Source organism: Onychostoma macrolepis, chromosome 10, assembly GCF_012432095.1.
Source record: "Onychostoma macrolepis isolate SWU-2019 chromosome 10, ASM1243209v1, whole genome shotgun sequence".
In the NCBI taxonomy this organism is placed as follows: Eukaryota; Metazoa; Chordata; class Actinopteri; order Cypriniformes; family Cyprinidae; genus Onychostoma; species Onychostoma macrolepis.
The window spans coordinates 10095242-10121982 of record NC_081164.1 but is presented as its reverse complement, the minus strand read 5'-3'; the positions used below and the strand labels follow the sequence as shown (position 1 = coordinate 10121982).

The following is a 26741-nucleotide window of genomic DNA, read 5'->3' as shown; positions in this document are numbered from 1 at the left end:
TTACCAGACTACAGAGTCATTTCGGTCAGATTTTACTTAGAGCAGCAAGGTCATAGTTTAATCTTAAAGTAGAGATCTGCTGAAATTCTGAATGAACCTTGGAGTTGCTAATGGCTTCATTAACGTGAAGTGTCTTCTCTCGAAGGCCATAATTCTACCACTTCTCCTTGATTCTACACCATCTCCTTGTCACACATTTTACCACCTTCCAATGGAGAAGCAGAGAGCATCTCAAGTGAAAAAGAGGAGCGGGTTTCACTGTGGCAAATGTTCACACCCCATCAGGACAGAGGGAAGCTTTGTAGATCCAGTAAACGATAGACTGTGGTTAAGAGCTTTCAATTTTACAACACATTGTTGGAGCGAAATGGCCTTTCATTTGCCAAGTGGGAATCACTTGCATATGGTACCGGGATACTCTTCTGTTAGGAAGCACCTTTGAACAAAACGCTTGTAAAACATTAAAGTATTGTGTAGGACAGTCATGAAAGGTCTGGATCTAACTTACACAATTCTGGCCATAATTGCATCTCATTACTCCTCTGCAAATGTAAATATTTCTTTCTGTTGTGTCATGGATTATTAGGCTTGTCTGCTAAAGTGTCTGAGGACAGATTGCAGAGCAGTGCAACAAAAACTTTTTAGTCCTTGGCTTCAGTTGAACAACAACCATTTAATTTTGTTTCAGAATTATAATTAGCTACTTATTATTTATTTAGTTTGTTAATTAATGAAGTTATTCATTTGTATTGTTTATTCATGTTTGCAAAATATATATATATATTTTTTTATCATTATTATTATTTATAATAATTATTAACCAAATTTAAGCCTTTTTTGTACATAGAAACTCTTGGAAGACAAAATAACATTAAGTACCATGAATCTGAGACCAAGAATCATGAATCTGAGTTTATTTTGGAAAAACTGTGTTCATCGCTGAGGAGAATTTGCAAAAAGTATTGGAAATAATACCAGTGGCGTTTTACTTAACAGTGGCATTGACTCATAATATACAAAATTATTTTGTTTACCATACAATGTGTAATCGTTCCACAAATTAAAGTTCAATGCAGTCATTAAGTTCAGACTGCGTAACATTTGATTTGTAATCATCTGTCTGCTTCAATTTTACAGCTCTGTCTTTCAAATCGAACAAAAGTGACATTATCTCTAAGCTTACCCTTCATTTGAATCGAAGAAGCCATTCCTGTGGCCAAAAGCTATGAGCAATTTACTAAGGAACAACATCACACCCATGAGTCAAAGCTATATGAAATGTGTAGGTTTTGTTTTGAGAGCCCCTTGGATACTTTACAGTCAAGAGTTTGTCATCACCCAGAATTCCCAAAAACTCTGCACTCCAGACATTTAATCCAAACAAAGCCCACGTATTCTCAGCATGCCAAGATTGCTCTCGGCTGGAAAGGTGCTTATTCTCTCTGGTTATTCATGTTCTGCATTAATCACCACATCCCACTTGACTGTCACCGCTGTTGCCAAGAGGCTCTGGGAATTCTTGTTCAGTCTCTGTCAAAGGTTGTGTACCTTTAGGGTTCAATGCGTGGACTCGAGGGAGTTCTTTCTGTGGATACAGTAGCTGTTGAGAACAGAACAATGAGCGGTTTTGGTAGCGTAAGTCAACATGTGTGGATCAGGGACGGATTATGGTGTTGGCATGCTCTGGGCACGGATGGGGCCCATCACAGGACGTGTTCTTGCTTTCAAAACAGACGGAGCGCAACAGAACTGAACAGAAGGTGCATTTAAATGGGGCATTAACTTTCATACGGTGTTGCACATGTAACACTCAAGATATTTGTCCAGTGCGATGTGCTGTGACAGGCAAAGATGTCCTTTTAGTGACACTACCATTTAAGTTTGGGGTCAGTAACATTTTTTTAGGTTTTTGAAAGAAGTCTCATGATCAAAAACAAAAACAGTACAATTGTGAAATATTATTAGAATTTAAAATAACTATTTTGTATTTTAATATATTATAGAAAGTAATTCGTTCTTGTGATGGCAAAACTGATTTTCAGCAGTCAATTCAGCAGTCACATGATCCTTCAAAAATCATTCTAATATGCTGATTTGGTGGTCAAGAAACATTCCTTATTATTATCAATGTTGAAAACAGTTGTGCAGCTTAATATTTTTGTGGAAACCATGATACATTTGTTTTAGGAGTCTTTGATGAACAGAAAGTTCAAAAGAATAACATCTATTGAAAATATTTATTTTTTTAAAGATCTTTCCTGTCATTTTTGATCAACTTAACACATCATTGCTGAAAAAAAAAACTTAAACTTTTAAAGATTAACTTTAAAGGGATAGTTCACCCAAAAATAAAAACTGACCCATGATTTACTCACCCTCGAGCCATCCTAGGTGTATGACTTTCTTTTTTCAGACAATTACAATTGGAGTTATGTTAAAAAATGTTCTGGCTCTTCCAAGCTTTATAATGGCAGTGAATGGTGGTCAAGATTTTGAAGCCCAAAAATGCATCCATATATCATAAAAAGTGCTCCGCACTGCTCTGAGGGGTTAATAAAGGCCTTCTGAAGCGAATCAATGCATTTGTGTAAGAAAATATTCATATTTAAAACTTTTGTAATCTAATTGTAATCTCTAGCTTCCATAAAACTGTCATGCGCACATTCACAAGAGAGTGGCGTTCCAGTGGATGAAGTAGGATTTGTAAATATCTACTTTTAGAACTCTTGACAAGTAATTACTTATTGAAAAGAAATACCTACTCAGAGAGTATGCGATTTCAGATGCAGCCATATTTTTTATTACTACAGGTCTAGAAAATATAAAGGCACTGCAGCTCATCGGGACCCCCTGCTGGTCTGGTGCCCGCAGGTCTGTGGGTTAATCCATCTGTGATCTGTGTAGGTGGAGACAGAATATTTGAGCTCTGACAGACATGGAGAAGGAGCTCTCCTCAGATGGAGCCGTCATCCTACACTTATCCTCTGCTGTTCCCACAAATGTGGAAGTGTGGCAGATGAGACAACATGGCTAATGCGCACACATGTGACCCACATCATTTTGGTGTAATCCAGTACGGTAATCACTCTTTAAATATACTTGAATAAACTATAATTTCCTCAATGACAGGCTGGATAGAACGCTTGGCCTCCACAACAACCTTATTATCTTTGACAGTTTCAATCTTTAGTATTAATATCCCATCTCCGGCAACCAGCCGTGGGTTTGCTGCGTTTCCTATGCTGAGGTTTGAACTTTATGCTTGATGTTCAAACAGACTTCTGGAACTCTGTAGCTGATGAGAAAGGCACTGTGAGCGTTATGCAGCAGCATGAAGGCTAAGAGCTAAAGCTAGCCTGACTGTGAAAGGTATTGCTTTGGTTTTGAAGAGGAGTTGAAAATGATATGTGTTACTATGTAATTTGAACACAAGGAGACATTCGTCCGCTCTTTTTCCTGTGGGTTGAACGTCACTGCTTTGTACACACCTGTGGCTCTGTGGGGAGGCCAGTTAAGTGGAACATGTTTTTAGGGAAATAGGTTCGATATGCCTGTCATTCAACCTGGCCTATGCACTTACCTCAGCTTGACCGAGAAATATCAACTGAAACGACTATTTATATAACTAGAACAATCAAACCTTGTCACATCGTGGTACCATCATGCTGCCTCAGTTTGCATGCTTCCGTTTCAGATGTTTGCTTTGTGCTGTGTGAATGAATGTCTACTGGCAAATTCAATAAGCATGACTATTTCTAAAACAGAGAAATAAAGATTTCAAGGTCCACAATCTCCTTCCTTTTTCTTTGAAAAGGCACACAGAAAGAGTGGTTTGTGCACATACTCTGTGCCTTCAAGCTCTCCCCGCCTTCACAGATTTAGTTAAAGTATCTCTTTGTATTAAAGGGAGATGTGGTTATTTCAAGGGGTTTCATCAGTTGTTTGAGGGAATTGTTAGTGTGTTCAAATCATTGGCACTTGCTCAACTAAATTTAGTCATCTGATATTAAAATGTAAGCATCTGTTGGCTTGTATTTAAATCACATCTCTAATACCTTGTTTTTCTATACGGCAGTTCTCAAGTAGATTTCTGAGTTTGTCAATGGGAAATATTACTTTGCTTAGTCACTTGAGATCATGAGTTTATGATATTTCCAATTTTACATTTTGATTTGCATATTTTTGAAGTCAGAATGAAGTTATTAAATTAAATTTATGACATGTTCACAAAATGAGAAAATGAGTGCACTGCAAAAAATGCTTTTCTTACTTAGATTTTTTAGTCACATTACTTACATGTTTTTTCTGAAAACGAGACGATAATTTTCACTTGTCTAGAAAATCCTTCTTGATTTAAGAATTTTTAGATATTTTGGCTGGAAACAAGACTAAAAATCTAAGTAAGAAAAGCATTTTTTGCAGTGTGTTGTTTTCGTTAACTAAAACTATTAAAAATAGTTTTGATCAATTGAAAAGAAGTAAATCATTTAATTAAAATATATTAATATATTAAATAATATATACTGAAATAAAATATATTTGGTGGAAATTGCTTAAATTTAATTTAAATAACAATTTAAAATGTTGCAATGTTGCAAATTAGTTGAAGTACCAAACATAAAACTAAAACTGAAATACAAAATTAAGCTAAATAGAAATATTAAAAATATAGATTGACAATAAAAAATATAATAAATGACAAATGCACATAAATGACTAAAACTTAAATTAAAATTAAAATGAAAGCTGAATATATATAAAAAGCTAACTCAAAGTATGAATAAACAAATAGTGTATAATAGTGTATAAATAATACTAAAATGATGATATATACTGTATATATGAAATTACAGTGATTTTAGGAGGCAAAACTTATATCAACCAAATCAAATTGAGCCATTGCTTTTTTATTTTTTTTTTATTATAATGATTTTATACATTTTATTTAGAATCATATCTTGATGTAAATTGGTTGAAACCTTGTAGATGAGCTATACAGGTTAATTATAAATTAATAGGTCATGTACAAATATATGGGCAAACTTGATAATGTGTTTCAGAACCATCAGTCATTGTGTAACATTGAAAGGTCATACAACTCCACGTGGCAATTTATTATATTAATTAATGTCTAAAAAATCTGAAAAGATCAGCTTAAGCTAATTAATATTCAGAGGAGCTTACAGTCTTTTCCATGTGGTGGTGCCACAACTTTCCCATCTTTGGCCCATAATCTAAAACTAATTAGAGAGCCACTGGTTCAAATTTACATCTACATTTATTAATTTAGCAGATGCTTTTATACAAAGCGACTTACAAATAATCCAGTGATATACTGAACCCCCCAATATGGCAGTTTAAATGGATTTTTAAATATTATAAATAACTTCAACCACATATTTTCTTCTGCATACAGCATTTCTTAATCAGTCATCTTACAGGATGAGTTGGGGTTTTTGTCTGATGTCGGCCTGATTTTAATCTATAGTTCTCGTTTTTGTTCACTGCCCCCTTCGATTCTGTGACTTATATTTTCTAGATGAATTCCAGGAATGCTTCCCATGAGGTGGTCTCTATATGTGGCCGTATATTGTGTCACACATCTAGGCATGTTGGGAGTTGTGGTGAATCTGATTAGACTCATGGTGGTCTGGGTATGATGGTAAAAAGTCACGCGTCTACACTTAATTTCAACTACAAGTAGCACTAAAGGAACTGTTCTGTTATGCGGCCACAGCTGTGTGTGTGAGACCACACAGTGACTGAAACAAAACACAATGCACCTTTATCTGTCCGTCACAGGCACAATGACTCGAGTCTGCACATGCAGTGACCTGAAACTCAAAATGTACTCGAGATTTTCATACTCTACATCTACTCTACTCGCACACATTATAGATCTTTTAATCCACACGGTGTTATTTACTGAGTTAAAGTACCTCTTTCGACCATCAGTCTAAATATGTAAATATGGTCTGCTTTGTATGTTGACATGGTTCTTGTATTAGTTGTAATTTAGTATTATTGTATAATATTATAGTATTTATTACATTTTTAATTAGCTTTTATTTTAATATTTTCAGCTTTGTTTCAAATTTTAAGTTGGTTTGTGCTTTTGTCATTTTTATAAGTTTTTGTTACTTTAAATGTATTAGTTTTTAATTCAGTCTAGGTTTTACTTGTTATTCTTTGTGCTTTTGTATAAACATTAAAAGTTTCCTTATTTCTCTTTAGATTTATTTTATTTTTATTTCAGTTTAAGTTTTTAGTTTGTTAGTCGTGAATTGTGAATTTTCTTTAACATTATATATATATATATATATATATATATATATATATATATTATTAGTGCTGTCAAACAATTAATTGCAATTAATAGCATCCAAAAAGTATTTGTTTACATAATGTATGTATGTATACGGTGTATATTTATTTTATTTATTATGTATTTATAAATACACACACATACAGTATATATTTTGAAAATATTTACATGTATATACATATATGTTAAAGAACTAAATTAGATTTTTCAGTTAACAAAGAACAAAGTTTTTTATTAGTTTTAGGTTTAGTTAACAATAACAAAACTGCTAGTTAGCAAGCATTGGTATTACTATTACTATTGCTTGTACTTGGTGTTTGAAGTAGGTCTTCCCTACTGACAAGAACCCACATAAAAACCGATGTTTGTCACTCTAGAATATAGTAATTGGCTATTTTACCCAATATTTGTTTGTGCTATGTGCCTCTCTGTGCTTTTTATAGTATTGTGTTGTTAGCTTAGCAATAGCTAACATCAAACTTAAATTAAAATCAAACTATAACCACATCCGTATTCTTCGAAAGTACAAAAACAATACATTTTATTATATAAAACCTCATTTAGACTTGAATGTTAATCTTTGGCTTTTAACAGTCCTTCAACTAGTGTCAGTTTCTTGAAAACATTCTGGATTCAGTCTGCAATAGGTAAAGTGGAGTTGTGTCTTGTGGAGCACAGACTGCGAGGGTGTCACATTTCACAACAGAGGATCCGGAGCTCTGTGTTTGGGAATGGAGTGCTGCTTCCTTTTAAGGACGATGGAGCACAGCAGGCCCTCCTACTCCTCCTCCTCCTCCTCACAGATGCCATTTCCTGAGTGTTCGCATTCTTCTGGCTCTCTGCGTCTTTGTGATTTCAGGAGAAGAGTGGGATAAATATTACGCCAGTGATGTAAGGGTCCGTGGCCCACACATCCTAACAACGTCATTGCCACTTCCTGTCCCGGTCAAACGTTCAGTTTGGATAACTCAGGAGAAAAATATCTGGAAGTCAGAATGCAGGGAAAGAGTTATAGTTGGAGTGTAACCATGTCTGATACTTTCACTTTTTGTGCCTTTGGAAAGGTTTTTAAAGGTGATTTGTTTTTTTGTTTTTATGAAACTGCACAAATAATGATAACAATTAGTAAGCAAACAGGTAGGCTCCCTATAAATTGGTGTATTTGAGTATTTTAACATAAAAAAAGTATTTTAGTCAGTTCTTTTAGTCTTTCAGGTCAACAACTCTCATGAAGGAGCAACAGTTTGATGAGAAACGCTAGCTTACACCAATCTCTATATCTGATGCATACTTTCCTACACAGCATGTGAAAAGAATATCATGTCTGAACTCACACTATTCATAAAACATTAAGTGAAAAGTACACTGGTGCACTTTACTGCTTCTGCCGGGCTTCTGAAAGTGTGCTAAAGATGGATACTTTACTATCCCATGAGGCCATAGAGGAGTAGTTGTGAATGGCAGTGAAGCATTGCAATGAAAATATGGAGGATGTAATACAACTATACACATTCAAACATACTTTTCATAAGGTTGCAAAGTTCGTTTCTCATCAAATATAGTACACACAGGATGTGATTTTGGATACACCTATTATGTTTATAGCAGCTTACCTGAATAATAACATGTCTGGTTTAATAACACAGACATTTAAAGGTAACTCTATCACCCCCTTGAGTATGGAGGATGGATTACTATTAAAGGGATGCTCCACCCCAAAATGAAAATTTGGTCATTAATCACTTACCCCCATGTCGTTCCAAACCCGTAAAAGCTTCATTCGTCCTCAATTTAAGATATTTTGGATGAAAACCGGGAGGCTTATGACTGTCCCATTGACTGCCAAGTAAATTACACTGTCAAGGCACATGCAGAAAAGTATAAAAAACATAGTCAAAATAGTCCATCTGCCATCAGTGGTTAAATATAATAAGAAATGTCGTTATTTTTATTTTCTTTGCGTATAAAAAGTATTCTCATCACTTCATAAAACTCAGATTGAACCACTGATGGCAGATGGACTATTTTGACGATGTTTTTTATACTTTTCTGTGCCTTGACCGTGTAATTTACTTGGCAGTCAATGGGACAGTCACAAGCCTCCCAGTTTTCATCCAAAATATCTTAAATTGTGTTCCAAGGACTAACAAAGCTTTTACGGGTTTGGAACGACATGGTTGTAAGTGATTAATGACAAAATTTTCATTTTGGGGTGAAGTAACCCTTTAATTATGTTCAGTCAGAACAGAATCTGTTTTAGAATCTTTTTATTTGAATTTCAGTCTGTTCCTCAGTCTGTAGCATATTGACCATTTTAATAATTTTTTAATGGTGTTTTGTGTCCTTTTTGAAGTTTTAAAGTGCAACCTGCACAATTCTTCAAAATTATCCTTTTATGTTCCACCGATGAAAGAAAGTCATATGAGTTTGAAACGACATGAGAGCGAGTACATTTTTTGAACTGTTTCTTTAAGAAGACATGAATCAGTGCATGAATATGTAGACAGGACATGATGATGAAGATGATTATAATGACGATGGAGGTGATGGTGCAGTTATGTGACCTCATTGCGAGGCCACAGACCGAGGCCTGTGTATACGTGCACATATCTCTTTATGTGTGTGCGTGTGTGCGGATGAACAAGTTTGGTACAAAGTAGCCCAAAGACCAGCTGCAGTACAGATTAGAGGTTGTGTGGTTTTCTGGTTGACTGGATTGTTTCTCATCTTTAGCTGTTTCCTCTCTGACAGAACTCCTATGTCTTATCTGTGTGCCACAGCCTTTCATGAATCTTTATATAGCTCTGTTGCCATGGGCATCGCTGTGGATACACAGCCTGACACTAACCAAGAAGAACGACAGAAAGATATTTCAGAGAAAAGACACAGTTCAGACCAAAACTGCTAAAAGGTTAGATAAATATCAATGCTTATTTTATGTTTTACATTAAATCTGTGTGTCTAACATTAATGGAAAGTTAATTTTAGCATAGCTATTGGTTGCGGCCTCAGGAAACTCTATTGTCAGAGAAAAATAGTGGGTAACAATCTCTTGTCCTGGCAGGCCTCGGACTGTCAGGGCCGGATATTTGTGTTTGTTTGCTGAAGTTATTGTTTACTATACCATTACCAGAACAAACTGCTAAACTCTATGTCCAACCATGGGAATCAGAAGGGAGGTTTTTCAAGTCAGCATCCCGACTGTTCAAGTCAAAACATGACTGCTCTGTTGGAAAATCCAGCTTTAGTGATTTAGAACATGGTAGCTGGTCCAAGCTGGTTCAACATAACTTAGATTTGAAACACCAGCTGATAGGGACCTGGCTGGGATGGTAGACCATCTTGGACCAGTAAGAAGACAGATGGACCTTGTATGTTTTGCTGCAGGCCAGCTGATATTTCCTCAATCATCAAAACCAGTCTGAATAGACTTGGACCAGCTAGAAATCAGGGTAGCACTTTATGATAAGGTTTCATCTACAGCATTCATTAATATATGTATGTACAGGTGCTGGTCATAAAATTAGAATATCATCAAAAAGTTGATTTATTTCACTAATTCCATTCAAAAAGTGAAACTTGTATATTATATTCATTCATTACACACAGACTGATATATTTCAAATGTTTATTTCTTTTAATTTTGATGATTAGAGCTTACAGCTCATGAAAGTCAAAAATCAGTATCTCAAAATATTAGAATATTACTTAAGACCAATACAAAGAAAGGATTTTTAGAAATCTTGGCCAACTGAAAAGTATGAAAATGAAAAGTATGAGCATGTACAGCACTCAATACTTAGTTGGGGCTCCTTTTGCCTGAATTACTGCAGCAATGCGGTGTGGCATGGAGTCGATCAGTCTGTGGCACTGCTCAGGTGTTATGAGAGCCCAGGTTGCTCTGATAGTGGCCTTCAGCTCATCCGCATTGTTGGGTCTGGTGTCTCTCATCTTCCTCTTGACAATACCCCACAGATTCTCTATGGGGTTCAGGTCAGGCGAGTTTGCTGGCCAATCAAGCACAGTAACACTATGGTCATTGAACCAGCTTTTGGTACCTTTGGCAGTGTGGGCAGGTGCCAAGTCCTGCTGGAAAATGAAATCAGCATCTCCATAAAGCTTGTCAACAGAAGGAAGCATGAAGTGCTCTAAAATTTCCTGGTAGATGGCTGCGTTGACTGTGGACTTCAGAAAACACAGTGGACCAACACCAGCAGATGACATGGCAGCCCAAATCATCACTGACTGTGGAAACTTCACACTGGACTTCAAGCAACATGGATTCTGTGCCTCCACTCTTCCTTCAGACTCTGGGACCTTGATTTCCAAATGAAATGTAAAATTTACTTTCATCTGAAAAGAGGACTTTGGACCACTGAGCAACAGTCCACTTCTTTTCTCCACAGCCCAGTTAAGATGCTTCTGACGTTGTCTCTGGTTCAGAAGTGGCTTGGTAGCCCTTTTCCTGAAGACGCCTGAGCGTGGTGACTCTTGATGCACTGACTCCAGCTTCAGTTCTCTCCTTGTGAAGCTCTCACAAGTGTTTGAATCGGCTTTGCTTGACTGTATTCTCAAGCTTGCGGTCATCCCTGTTGCTTGTGCACCTTTTCCTACCCAAATTCTTCCTTCCAGTCAACTTTGCATTTAATATGCTTTGATACAGCACTCTGTAAACAGCCACACCTTTCAGTAATGACCTTCTGTGACTTACCCTCTTTGTGGAGGGTGTCAATGTTCGTCTTCTGGATCATTGCCAAGTCAGCAGTCTTCCCCATTATTGTGGTTTCAAAGAACAAGAGATACCCAGAATTTATACTGTAGGGATGGTCATTTATTCAAACTCAAATGTAAATATTCTAATATTTTGAGATACTGAATTTTGACTTTCATGAGCTGTAAGCTTTAATCATCAAAATTAAAAGAAATAAACATTTAAAATATATCAGTCTGTGTGTAATGAACGAATATAATATACAAGTTTCACTTTTTGAATGGAATTAGTGAAATAAATCAACTTTTTATGATATTCTAATTATATGACCAGCACCTGTATATACATTGAATATATGGTAACATTTTTATGGAGTGCAAAGTTTGCACCTCAAACGCATTAAGTGGTACTTTTTTTTTTTTTAATTTGTGGTACAGATCTTATGTGAACTTCAGTAACCCACTTGCTTCTGAGAGACAGAGATAGCGAGCGAGGTAGGTCTGCATTTATTCTGTGTAGATCACAGATGAAGGCACTGGATGTCATCCAGTCCTATGGAAGTTAAGTGCCCACCGATAAGTTGAGCACAGGCATAATGCTCTCTTTACTATCAGGCCGCTCTGAAACGAATTGTCCCCCGGTCATTCCCGTGGGCACAATAAGGCCTTTTACATTTCCTGAGCACGCACTGGCACACATGATAACTCCCTGATTTAATTAGTTCAATGCTATACGACTTCCTGTATGGAAAGCAGATGAATCTGAAGTTTCATAATTTCACATCTCAGCAAATATACAAGGAAATATTTTGCAATACTTAATGACATCACCGGGCCCTGTTGCCAAAAACAATATTGCTATCGAAACAATGAGACATACCAATCCTGATAATCTTGACATTTCACTGTGAATCTCCACACCTTCATTGTGAATCCTATTGAGTACGATGCAATCTGTGACTGTCACGTTTTGCACACTATTAACAGGCCACAGACATCCAGAAAGACAGCTCACTCTGAAATACTGAAGTTTGCTTAGTCATAACAGAGAAATAATGACTCAGAAACATGCCGATGATATTTTTCAGCACTTCAGTCAGCGTATTGTGCCAAAGCCATTACATGTCGCAATATACGTTATTCTTTTGGTTGAGACAGATGCAATGTGTAAACTGTTATGTATTGATCTTTACTTTTTGTTTGGATGCTTTTATTAATGGTTTAAGTTAACGTTGGCGGTTATTGACTGGGCAGAAACACTCACTCTGGGCTCTTTTGCCTCCTCCCCTCCAAACTATTATCACATACTTGACCTCCACAGGTCAGGAAAAGGGAAATCGAAAGCAGGGTCACATTCTAACAGAGAAGCAAGATATTATGCTGACCGTCTGATACTTTTGAGAGGAAATCAGTTATGCTGACCTTTCAAGCATAACTTAACAATCGCTTTACATCCTGTCATGCCAAACTGAGATGGTGAGTTTTAAATATGTATTAAATGTATAAGAATTGATTTATTTTCATATGTATGTGTGTGTGTGTGTGTGTGTGTGTGTGTGTATCAACATCAGCCCCTGTAATGAAATGATTGTTCATCTTGTGCAACTTTTTCTCTATCTGCTCTCCTTTATTTGCTGAAAGATATGCCCTGGAGACACTGGATCACATATCCAGTGTGTGTGTGTGTAGTGTCATGGAAGTGGAACTGAGAGCGTTGTGCTTTAATAAGCGCTGTGCTGTATCGTGTGACCTCCTGGTCATGGCCCCAGGGACCTCCATTCTCATTACAAACATCATCCATGGTGCTTTGCTGCAGATGGGGGCAAGTTTAAAATTTCAAATTTTCCATCAGACAGTACATACAAGCCAGGACAATATGAAATCTTGTTTCATTCGTTCAAAGCAACTGATTATTCTTTGTGATTTTATGACAAAGTAGAAGGGATATGTATAACCACATAAATAGCTTCATTTAATCCAAACATTTCTGAGCATTTTCTGGATACGTTAGAGCCACGCTCTGATTCTCAGTTAAATTAGTCATGTCTTACCAATTGGCTGATTGCACCATTATCAGATTGCATCATATCATATCACATCACATCTAAATAAACCAGTCTACTCTGTAGTGTCTGCATATTCTGTTATGCCTTCAGGTGCAAAGATGTTTCATTGTTTTTGCTACTTCCTGTTTCTCTGTTGAGTGCTTATACCATGTTTTTGTAGTGGTTTGACCTCGCAGTTTCACATTTTCACAGAAGCTCTGCAGAGAATCACTCATTCTTGTACTGTAATTGTAAGAGATTTCTGTATAGAAGAGGACATTGAAATGTAGCTGGTCTCAGTGGAATGGGATGGGTGAAACACCAGTCTAAAAGACTGCTATTTGGTAGAAAGGCCTTCTAGAAACAACAAATAAATTGTTTATATTTACAAAGCAGGATATGATATACCTGAATATAAGATCATAAATTGAATGTCAGACTGTTACATTATGATGAAATACTGTCAAGTGCCTTTCTTTCAAAGAATCCTTTCAAAAATATGAACTTTAACATACAAATCTCTGGATGAATTGAATTTTCCAGGCCTAGAAATCAAAATGTTGAAATCTCAGATATTTCCAGATTTTCCATGACTATGAATATCCAGCTTAGAATACAAACATGAGGAAGATGAACAGAAGGAGATGAAGACAGAATATGCAGAAGAGGAAGAGCAAGACATTCCTTATTAAAGGATCAAGACAAAATGTTCCGCCAATGGCCCACGTGGTCATAGGGCAGCTAAACAACGGGACTCATGTGGAAAGCCAATTTAACATCTATTCTTTTAAACTGAATAGTATAGTAATATCTGTTTTTACATTAGTAGTAGCCTTCCTATTTTATTAAATTATTGTAGCAAATTAGCTCAAAAGTGAAATGTACCTAAATAATTACAATTAATTATAATTAATTACAATTATTTATATCAGCTACCAGTAGTAACTGTAGCAGAATTAATATTGTCATCAACTAATCTGTTCGTCCAGTGAGCGAACATTCAGTGTAATTTCATATCAACTCTAAGAAATGATACTTTCAAGGCCACAGAAAATACATGCATTAGAGCATGTAGCTTGATCGAAATCGTGAAAGGGACATTGAATTTACAAGCGGTGACAGAATCAGAAACTCATTTAATTCGTGCACAAAAGTTTTATTAACTAAACACTAACACACAACTATTCTAAACAAACAAACGAATAAACACTGATGCGTACCTACAAAGAGGAGCTAAAGTGGACGAATGAAGCCATTAGAGAAACCAGAGAATGCAGTTATGGAAAATGAATCAGTTAATCTTTGAGTGAAACCATCAGTGCTGTTTTACAACGGGGTCTACAGCTTATACTAAACCTCTGTTTCGTTTAGTTAAATATACGATACTTGCATTGCCCTGGTCATTGGCGAGTGTCCAAATGCAGTTTTGGATGAAAGTCTTGACATCAGCTGAGATCCGAGGGTCTTTGTTGAGACGAGGCCGAAGCCTGGCACACACTTAAGGGTTCCAGAAGAGTTCTAGCTTAGCATCCCCATCTTCTCAGAATCTAAAAGAAGCTAGACTGCCTGTGTCAAGGCCTTCCAGGCGCAGTTGCGCTGGCTTTGAGACTTAGTCACCAGAAGACGAGAAGGTGATGAGAGACGAGTCAAGAGACTAAAAGCCAGGCGGGTCACTGAAGTGAGGCCTTTTATGTTTTGTGGATGTCACACCTCTCGGGGTGTCAAAGAGCCAATGGTGATTTGCACTTTTAGAGGGAAAGTTTATGACTCTTTGTCTCTGAACATGGTAATTTGTGTATGTAACTGGATTGGATGTTGATGCAAAGACTACTAAAGATTCTTAGAGCACTAATATGTTGCATAGGTGTCTACATGTAATATACACTGTCATTTAGATCTTCAGAAGACAAATTCAAATAGACCAAACATGGTATAGGTGGGATTAGGGCTGTGCAATTAATCGAATTCGTCTGTAAAGCCAGTTTCGTGATTAGCAGTAAATCGCCCTCACCTCCATCTGAAAGCACCTCCATCTGCTAATCACGAAACTGGCTTTACTGACGAGATGCGCATGATAATCGAATTCGATTAATTGCACAGCCCTAGGTGGGATTACATGAACGAGTGGTTCTATCATAAGCATGCATAAAACAGTATACCATGCAGAAGACAATATACAAGAACAGTAATAACACACACAATGACCTGAGGAGATGTGTGTTCATTCATAGAAAGGTATGTCTATGAATTAATTAGAGAAGAGTCCATTTTTATGGGCATTATGTGTCTTTTCTATGGGGAACTGAATTGAGAGTTGCTCTGCCCGCATTCCTTTGAGCACTAAAACTAGTGTTATTAGCATTGATTGCCATGGAACCAAAGGCCTGTTCTGCATTTTTGAGGTGTTAGCTGCATTTCGGGGAAGGGTCCGTAGACCCACATATTTGGCTTTTTTGGTTGGATGAGGTGGTGTTGTTAGGGACTATTTGTTAAATATAACAAATAATTGGGTATTTGATTGGTCCAAATGCTACATTATTCATTAGATTCTAGTACTTATTCCATTGCTTCTTGTCATTTTCCCAATTCAACAATTCTAATGTTAGTAGCTTTTGAAATTTCAACTTTGTAGTATTCCAGTTACTTCTTCTTCTTGTTTATCTATGGTACTAGTAATTAGGCTACTTTATAGTTATTAGCATCAATTTAATAATAGTAGTAGCTATTCATGAGCTATATATACTCGTATCACTAGTATCATTATTACTAACAATCGAATAGTTATTGGACAGTGACAATAGAAAATAAGTAGGCCTACTAGTATCTAATTAATAAGTTATGACTAATTCAATAGAAGTTGGAAGTGCAATTATCTGTTGAATAATACTAGTGTAAAAAATATACTAGTCACTATTGAATTTTGTACTAGTAATTACAAAATAATTATACATAACACAATATTTTAGGTATTTTTAAAGAATAAATGCTAAAACGGCTTGCCATAACACTTGTTTCCATCGGAGAAAGTGAAGACGACTGAATGTACAATTTGCATAATAGGAACAACCTACAAAACGCTTTGCACGATTTCATTGCCTCTTCATTTACGGAAATATTAAGTATGCACTTAAAGTCTCCACTCTAATTGGAGATTGGAGGACTCCATCACCTCTGAGAACGTTCCCGCCTTCTGATTGGCCGCTTGAGAGCTATTGCTTCATCGGCTCCGCCCACTCGGCTCCTCCCTGTTGGTTTCGCTGCTTCTTGTTCCAGTACTGATTTTTAAGCGAGCAGTGACACGACCATATCAGACAGCGAGAAAAGCGGGATTGTACTGCGTTCAAGTGGTTTCTGCTTGAGGATACGTAAAAGCCGCTTCTAGTTTCTGAACATCTGGGCAGAGATGTAACAGTTTCCTGGCACTGGCGTTGTGTTTTTCTTGCTTTTGTTGTATTTGTTGTGGGGACCTCCCTAAAGCTTCAACTCAGGAACTCTGACATTCCCTGTCTTGGCAGCTACACTGTTTTCCTTTTGCCGCAGTAAGTCTGGAGTTTATAGATGATACAAAAGAGCAATTTGCCGCAATTTACAGTGAATTTAAGGTCTTTGCTTTGGCTCATGAGTTGTCATAGTCTTTGAACATCAAGTTGCGTTTCTTACTACGACGCATTTATGTTATATGCTCTTTTAAATAGTGCAACACTGTAACCCTTTTTGTAGGGTGTTTTTTTAAACGGTTTAATCCCAAATTATTCCTAGTTTATTTGAGACATGTATTTTACTGCATAGACAACCTTATTAAACAAACTGCATGCTTATTTTCTGAAAAAGTTTAAAAAAAAACTTTTAGAATGTGATTTAATAAATGACTTATGCATAAATTACTTATTCTGGGTTTCACAAAAGTGAACAGTGACATGTTTATTTTTAGACCCTATAAACATTACATGTGGCGTATATGATAGGTGTATTTGTATATTGTAAGTTTTTCATGGTTTACAACTAATGTTCTCAAATATAACCAGTGGGATTAAATTGGTTAATGGCGTTGCTATTGTTTACAGTTACAAAGTTCAGGCATTTTAATTGACTTGTACTAAACGCTGGACTGATATAAAAGACCTAATGTTTTCGGTGCTGGTACAGCTAATTTATACTGCCACATATCTGCCCACATGTATTTTGTTGCCTTCAGGAGTAACATTTCTGTATCTTACAGTGTGCAGAAAATGGCAACTGCTCTCAGTGGACGCCCACCTAACAATCGGAAAGGCCGTATTTTAGGCATTATTGACGCCATCCAGGACGCTGTCGGACCCCCCAAGCAGGCGGCCGCGGACCGCCGGACCGTAGAGAAGACATGGAAGCTCATGGACAAAGTAGTAAGTGTCCTGAGTATGTTTACAGTCTTGCTGCCGATGACGCAACAGTGCTTCCTCTGCTCTCCCGCGCCGAGAGACTTTTCCATGGAGTCGGTTGTTTGGAAGCGTTTGTTTGATACATTGTAGCGAACTGTTTACTGTGTGGCGGCAAGCTCGAGAAGTTTGCTCGTAGCTGAAATCCACCCAGTTAGCTTCATTTACTCCTATCTATCTGTCTATCTATCTACAGATTTTATAAAATTATATTGTGACCCTGGACAACAAAACCAGTCTTAAGTGTCAATGTTTCTGAAATTGAGATTTATACATCATCTGAAAGCTGAATAAATAAGCTTTGCATTGATAACTTTGGTTTGTTAGGATCTGACAATATTTGGCCGAGATACAACTATTTGAAAATCTGGAATCTGAGGGTGCAAAAAATTCAAAATATTGAGAAAATTGCCTTTAAAGTTGTCCAAATGAAGTTCTTAGCAATGCATATTACTAATCAATAATATATTAATATATTGATATAAGTTTTGATATATTTACGGTAAGAAATTTACGAAATATCTTCATGGAACATGATATTTATTTAATATCCTAATGATTTTTGGCATAAAATAAAAATGGATCATTTTGACCCATTCAGTGTATTTTTGGCTATTGCTACAAATATATCCCAGCGACTTAAGACTGGTTTTGTGGTCCAGGGTCACACACACACACACACACACACACACATATATATATATATATATATTAGAACTTGAAGACCCTTTTAAGTAATAAAACATTTATTTGTAACTATTTATGTTATGCACGCAGTCCTTTTGTGATTTAAAAAAATATTATTTATATATTAATGTATACATTTATACTATATCCTATGTGATTTATTTCCCGTGCATCTATCATTACTACACGTATTTTATAAAAGACTTATCAGTAATACCACCTACCTTTGAATTTTTTCTTTATTCAAAATAAATTCAGTAAAATTGCTGTTTACTTTGTTCTCAGTGAAGAGGAGTTGTTTTTTTTTTAAGCTGTTTTTTTTTTTTATTTTTTAGGTGAGGTTATGTCAGAACCCCAGATTACAGCTGAAGAACAGTCCTCCGTACATCCTGGATATTTTACCTGACACTTACCAGCACCTGAGGCTGATACTGTGCAAATACGAAGAGAACCAGAGACTTACTCAGCTAAGCGAGAATGACTATTTCAAAGTGTACATCGACAGCCTGATGAAGAAATCCAAAAGAGCAATCCGCCTCTTTAAGGAAGCCAAGGAGAGAATGTATGAAGAACAGTCACAAGACAGGTAGGATGCTTTTTATTTCATTTATGGTCTGGTCTGGTTAGTGATTTGCACATGAGTATTTGGTTTTGTCCATTGCAAAGTGAAACGAAATGAATAGAGGCAGAGATTTCACTTTTATTCTATGTGCATCGTGCTTGAGACGTCTGTTTTAGCAGATGGTTTTTAAGATCATCTTCATGCGTTATCACGGTTGTCAGTCTCATAACTCGTACGGCCTTTCATTTTGACACTGATCTGTTGCCCTTTGAACGTCCTGCTGGATGGACATAGACACAGGAGAGGTCAGGTCACATGACTGGTCTGTTTGTTGAGAATCCTCTGGTGTTTCATGTCAGCTTGAGTCATGGCTAATTATCATGGAAATCCAACTCTGATCAAGAACAGCAGCCCTAACGAAAGAGACCGACCCCCTCTGGATCTAAAACCTTGGTGGGCCAGGCAGACTCTGCGCAGGGCGAGAACAAAGTGAGAGAGATTATTAACAGAGCAAGTGTGTCTCAGGCATAAGCTGACACATGCAGAATACTCTCCCCAAGGGCCATTAGAGCTCTGGGTCAGCCTGTGCTTTTCAGACATGAAACACGGCCCTTGACTAAAGAGGAAAATCTTAGCGTTCTGTTTTACTGACAGCCAAGCGTAACATTCCCAGCATCTGGTTTAGAGCGTAGCCTCACATCAATTAAACTGCATTTAGGCCACTGACTATTTGGGAAAATAGTGCACATTTTGAAAACGTTTCATAAGGCGTTTGATACTGCCAGAAAATAATAGTGTTTCAGCTGTTGGTTTATATCCCACTGCTTTTGATTGGCAACTCTGGCTCGGGTTTTGGCAGAAAAGTTTCATTTTAGTAATGCTTTCGATCCCAGTCTCACCAGATTCTGCAGGGGTGAGAATATGATTGAAATGAAATTTTGGGAGGGTGATGGAGAGGTAAAGCAGCATTTGTTAGCCTGCGGACAGCAACTGACAGGCCGTCCTGGCACGTTGTCGTATCCAGAAGCTGTGACACTCGCTCCGGACAGGAGCAGGGATATCGGCTGACAGCTCCTCCATGTCTGCTGTGTCACTCTGTCTTAAATCTCCAGGGAGAGATCCTCTACTTTGCCTTGCAGCCTTTGGCTCCCTGTCCCACACAAAGGGGGGATAGTAATGTGTGCTTTTGCAGATTAGGAGAGAGGAAGGGAGGGACGACAAAAGGTCAAGAAATCGAGATGAGTGCTAGGCTTAACAATAAGGAAGGTGTGATGGCCCAATGCTAGTTGATTGAACTGTCGCTAGTCAGGTTAGTGCTGTGCTGTCATGGTTTCTTATGACTGATGAACATGTATAAGTTTTTTGTGGCTTGCAAACGGAAACGTTTGGTTTTCTCTGGAGATGAAAAATTCTGCTAATTTAAATATGTTGCCTCGGTAACATCTTGGCTGGCTCACACAGATGAGGTTTTCGATATTGAATGCATTAGTTATAATAGAAAATTTCAAAGTGATAAAAATATTGTTTGGCACTCAATATTAATATGATAAAAAATGAAGTATAATAAACACCTTTTGGTATAAATTATATAATAGTATCAATACATATACATTTGTAAATAATACATTGGAATAAGTGTGTGTATGACAATGTTGGCAGGGCAAGTGAAAGTCCTGCTTATCCATATTATTGAGCTCTCTGAATGAGATGTGGAGAAAGGACAGAAGAGGCAGTAAGAGAGGAGGGAAACGGGAGAAAGAGCCATGTGGAAAAGCAAGGAGAGTTCATTCATAGTGCAGTGGGGCTGCGGGGAGACATCAGTACAGAAAGCTGGTCCCCGGCCTGCTGCAGCCAGGCGTCTTCATAGAGGCCCCGCATGTGCTATAGTAATTATACTGCAGCTCCTGAGACCAACAATGGTACTCTCTTTTTCTGTCTCTCTCCCCCAGCACCCTCCTGCCATAAATATCATCTCTGCCATGCAATGTTAGACAGTTTGTGGAGGACAAAATAGTTCATAAATAACTTATAATGTATAGTTTTGGTGTATCTTTCTGATTCATTCCACAAAAATGCACTTTTTTACTTCATTTAATTTATTATTATTTTTTTTTACTTTTTTGGAACTTTAAATGTTTGAAAAGCTTTAAAAGCAAACATTTCATTTTTTAACTCCTTTGAAGTATTTTCTTTTATCATACTCTGTTTTTTTTAAAAACTACACTATTTAATTGTTCACCACGTCTGTGTTACTATTTTTCTGTGTTTACATTGTTGCACAGCTGTGGGCAACAACAACAGAAACAGAAAAAAATGAACCATAAAGCCACTGATTGAACAGTGGTAAAAAACGAATGTGGTGTTTCTTTGTTTCATTAACTGCACAATTTTTAACATTTATTAAAGTATTGTCACAGTGATGATACAAACACCCATCTTCAAATTGTGTGCTGTATTCAAGCAATCTCAACCCTGTTTGAAAACTATCAGAGGATTGCTGAGGTTCTGAGTTTCTTCTTTTACTGGAAAGATCTAAATGCATTACTATCTATTAGTATTGACGTTAAGAGGCGGACAAAACAGTGGTCTGGACTCTGGAGCAGGGATGAATGGGCCGGATGTATTAATTCTAGTGGAGATTGGCAAGCTTTGCTCTGTCTGAGGCTGAGGTGGCAGTCTTAAGCCTTGCGGTGTTGGATCTCTCATGCTTTAATCTCCTCAGTGTCTTTTTTGGTGATAGAGATGGAAAGCATTGTGGAGAGAAGCGTGAAGCCATGCAGTACATGCTGAACTTCACTGAAGCCTCAGACTTGGCCTCATTGACGTGCTTGCTTCTCAGTTGTCGTGCATAATGAGAAAATTGGCAGATTTTTTAATGTTCCTGTGGCTTTGAGGTGTGAGCAGATGACAGAGAGACTGCTTTCAACAGCGATAGAGACGTACGATGTACTGTTCTCAAACATGCAGAAGAAAATATCTCTTGAGGTTTGGCCTTTAAGCAGGCCACAGACAGTGGGGACGGTCCAGGGAGCTGTTTTGCTTTCACACTGACTGTAAAATCACAGTGTATTAACCCTATTCCTTACTCTACCTCTTCCAGCCTCGTCACGTCCAAAAACTAACGTTTTTTTAAAGCTCTCGAGAGCCCTTCAAGAGAGCTAATTCCCCTCTAAGAAAGGTAATATACTGCACTTTCTCACAAGTGGCAGCCGTCTGTTTAAATCTCCTTACTCAGATTGCTCGGTTTAAAGCTGCTTAACAGCTACGGAACATTCGGGGAAGTTTTTGTTTTCCGCAAATGTGCAAAAACCTTCTTCCCAGCTTGCACCTCTACGCCTCTCGCACCTGTAAACCAGTGTAGGCGTTAGCACCATGATGTTTGGAATGGTTTTATTTCCTTAAAGCACAGGATGTTTACCACCCTCACTAAATAACCATCCTTTATTCATGTTTGACCACAAGCTACTGCATTCTTCAGGCAGATGTTCCACAACACTCACTATGGATAAACACAATGCTCTAGTTGTTGAAACGGACTTTTTTGGAGCCCATTACCATCTGCTGTGAATAAACAGAAAAGGATCATGTAACAGTACACGGACAACAGGAACTTCACGGAATGATGTTTGGACTGAACGCTGTGCTGAAACAGACTGAACGTAATTGCTAACGCAGCAGCAGATTTGATGGAAAAGGTCACTGATGTAGCTTTATCTCAAGACGCCGTCTGAGCCAGTGATGAAAAGCTGAAGTGAAAGTGCAGACCTTGATGGAAACGGAGCTGTGGATTTGAAACTGCTAGGTAGAGGAACTGAGAGACCGGCCTGCTTTGTTTCCTTTGACCTTGAGTAAGCACATTGCAGAAAGCATCTCTTAAAAGGTTAACTCTGTTATTTTTTACTGTGCAAGCAGAAGTTAATGTTCAGCGATTTCTTTTTCCCTAGGAGGAACTAATTATAGGTTGGCTTGTTTGGTGGATGAACTCAATTGCCCATTCTCCAATAGATTCTGGTCAGAAAGACATTTCAGTATGCAGCAGATTATTTCTCTCATCCAAAGTAATAATTGCATTATCTGTCAGGCTCTCACTGTGTCTTTTTTTAAATATAAATCCTTATAAAAGATCATTATAAAACAGAAAGTTACAGGAATCTGATTGGAAATCCCATTTTGTTGTTTATTGTCATGGACATATCTTGTCGAACGGTGGCATTTAATAAGTTTGAGTAATGAAATAAATTGTATAATTTCATTAAAATAATTTTAATTAGGGATGCACAATATATTGATGCCCATTAGTCAATATTAGAGTTGACTAACTTTTTTTTTCTTTAAATGTTTGGGGTTAGTAAAGATAAGAAATTACTTATACTCATTAAGGCGGCATTCAATTGATCATAAATACATTCAAAATGGTAATATTGTCAATATTGTTTTTATATTTTAATGTATTTCAAACTCTAATTTATTCTTCTGATGCCAAAGCTGAATTTTCAGCAGCCATACTCAAGTCTTCAGTGTCACATGATCCTTCAGAAATAATTCTAATTTGCTGCTCAAGAAATATTTCTTATAATTTCAATGTTGGATGATTTAATATTGGTGCATCCCTAGGTTTAATATAGCACGACCTCATACCTTATTATACACTATATAATGGAAAAAGTCATTATTGACTACAATAATGCCCAATGTAAGCCAGACCTGGGCACATGACTCATGATAGACTGCAGCAGGGCATGTCACCCCTTGACTGGAGTTAATTGGAGTTATTTACAGAGTAAACGAATGCTCTCCTATGGAGAATGAAAGGAAAATATATCCTCCTCTCATCTCAGAGCCTGCAGACCAAATGGGCCCCTCTCCATCCCCCAGTCTCAACCTTCTCCAGCTGCATCCATCACACACAGGAACAATGAAGTTCAAACAGCCAAATAACAGTGGAACAGAGCCAGATGTTGTACTCAATTAGGGGTCTCCCTGCTCTCTGGTCACTCTTTCATGTTTTCCCGCTCTTTTTCCTTTATTCTGTTGTGTAACAAGTTTGTCCTGCATCGGAGGCTCAATTATGTCCTCCTTATTTCAATCATGTTTGTGTTAATTTCTCTTAAATTGCCTTGTCGAATGTAGGCCCGGCACTATGATTAATGAGCAGAGGTCTGCATTTCGGTAAAAGCGCAATTAGCAGCACTCAGTCTACCACCAATCAGATGGCACGCCACATATCCCAACTCCCCCACCACGCCTTGGTTACCGCACCGTCTGCTCTGCAGTGTGATGATGAGGTTCATCTGGTGCCCAGCTAATGATGGAAAAAGCTTCATTAATGAGGAAGTCACGGACCGATTCCGAGCCTTAGATCTGGGAGATACCACTGTATACTACTTTGAGTTGGCATTAATTGGCAAAGACTGAGCTTTCAAGAAATTTAGAATAAGTTCAGTGTCTATGTTCTCTGGATGGGAATTCTCAAGACCCCAAAACTTATCCAGATCTTAAAGGAAGTGGGTTGCAAGAAAGGCTAGGCTGAACACCGGAAAGGAAAGACGATGGGATATGTGACCTCCAGAGGAAGGGCAAACACACATACACACACACTCTTACAAGACAGGACACTTTGTGCAACCCAATCTTTATGCTGCAAATCAGTGGCATTGAGTGCAGGTTTCTGTTATTATTTTTGCTTGCTTCTGTTGTACTGTGCCATTTAACCATGTTTTCAGTCATCTGGAGGAAAACTCAAAGAGGAAGTGCTCCACAACATCCTGTTCTTGTGTTTCCCTTCTACAATTATCCTTTTGCTATGAACACAAACACATTTAGGTCAGAATACATATGATACTCAAGTACTCAAATGCTTCTAGCCAAGAATGAGGTTCATAATTCAAGAGTTTGGCAGTAGCAAAAACTTTTTTTTCCCCTTGGTCAACTATTTTAATTGCAGTGTCAACCTTTCTGCAACTATCGATTTGTTTTATAGCTAGCTAACTACACTGTAAAAAGTGATAAGTTGACTTAACTTAAAAAAATTGAGGAAACTCGTTGCCTTAAAATTATTAAGTTAAGTCAACTTATCACTTTTTAGTCTATAATAACTGTAAATAATAACCATTATTGGATGATACTAGAGATGATGGTGATGATGATGATGATGATGATTCATGTAGATTTCTTCTTTTTTCTCGTCTTTGGAGACATCTAATAAAGTTAATATTTAAAAACATGAATGTGTGTATATATATATATGTATATATGTGTGGGTGTGTGTGTGTGTGTATTGTATATTTGTGTTTATATATATTGTTTATTTATTTACTCTCACACTCACACACACACACACACACACACATGTGTACGTGTACATGTGTATAAGTGTACATGTATATGTGTATATACACACACACAAAACAGTGCGACACGTAACAGCCTATATATGCTGAGTTTCTGTTCATTTTGTGACACGCTTAATTTGTTCACAGAAAGGAAACTCAAATGGCAGAAAGCGACCTATTTGTTTTCTTTTTTTTGTTTTCATTGTGAGTGTACACAAATAAAAGCAGACCTTTATACAGCGATGCATTATTAGTAAGACAATAAGTGTTCTGTTGGTATAAGAAAACAGTTGAAGTGATCGTGCTGGAGCGCACACACACGCACGCACACACGCACGCACACACATCAGTTCCAGCATTGCTAACTTGACAGCACAGTTGGTACTTTATCAAAATAAAATACAGTGAACCAAACATCAGTGCCCGTTCTGTGTCACCGCTGGAACGCGACTGAAGTACAATCATTTACATAATAAATAATAGTTTCGCATTCAGATACGTTACATCACAGATATGGAAATATTACGGAATATTTGGATTTGTGCCGAATGAGAGAGGTAGGATACACGAGCAGAAAGCTCCATTTCGCAAACAGTTGAGTGCGCAAGCCTTTAAAGTATACTCCCTTGTCAGTGAGAAATGCGTTCAGAATCAGCACATGGTCACTGTCTAGGGGGCTTTGTTTTCAAGTGCGCAACTCGGCATTCGCTGTTCTTCTGCTGGTGGTTATCAAACAGCGCTGCATTGCTGCGGGCGCCCCCTTCTGGATTGGGGGTGAATTGCCTGTATTCGTTGTAAGGCCTCATGCACCGAACCGAGATGTCCGTACCGTGACGGTTCGGTACGAATACATGTACCGTGCCACCCCTAATATAAATAAATATAAATATATATATATATATATATATATATACACACACACACACACACACACACACACACATATATATATACACATGCATGCATGCATGCATACACACACACACACACACACACACATATTAGGGATGTGCATCAGCGATCGAGTACTCGATTACTCGGCCGTGACAGCGATGATCGATCATGAAAACGATGATTGTGGGGAAAAAAAGAAAATTCTGATTGGTTGTAGCAGCACTTTGGGTGGCACCCTGAGCTCTGATTGTTTAGCTTGCAACAGCATGCGGTTCAAAGTATAGACGTGAGAAGAGCTTTGAAGTCATGTAGTGATGTCTGGGTTAGCTACATACACATCTGATTAATCTAATAGGATTGCGTTGGGATGTTAACATGTATTTACATGCAGCTGAATGCGCTGCATATTACCAGTATTTAGTTTCATGCTCAAATGCAATGCCTGAGTTATTTGAGACAGTTATATTGCCTTTAGATGTTTCTTTTAAAAAAATACAGATCCTTTAATAATGCAACATGTTTTTACTTCGGATGGCTTCGGATGCACACACGAGCATTATCCGACTCGCTCCTCCCGACCACAGACGCAGCTTTACAAGCCACTTTTTCGTGTTTTTCAGTCAATTTCTTGATTTTTCCCCTCTTACGAACAACAAATTTTCTTACACGATAAAAGCTCCTTGTGGTTTCTCGGTTTGGCCGATTTAAGCATCCTTAAACAACGCAAAACACAGGAATTTTGAGTTTCTGCTACTGATTCCTATGGAGAAA

At 37.5% G+C, this 26741-nt stretch overlaps 1 protein-coding gene across 2 annotated transcripts in view; it reads left to right on the top strand.

The window, feature by feature from the left end:
* The first annotated feature begins 16336 nt into the window (after positions 1 to 16336).
* cblb (Cbl proto-oncogene B, E3 ubiquitin protein ligase) overlaps positions 16337 to 26741 on the top strand; it is a 69459-nt gene continuing 59054 nt past the window's right edge. Inside the window, exons 1-3 of one of the 2 annotated variants that reach the window (XM_058789637.1) lie at positions 16337 to 16619; positions 17300 to 17462; positions 18518 to 18768. In XM_058789637.1, the coding sequence (XP_058645620.1) occupies positions 17310 to 17462; positions 18518 to 18768 (404 nt within the window). In that variant the 5' untranslated portion in view covers positions 16337 to 16619; positions 17300 to 17309. The remainder of the gene's footprint in view (positions 16620 to 17299; positions 17463 to 18517; positions 18769 to 26741) is intronic. The other variant, XM_058789636.1, reaches the window with a different exon arrangement.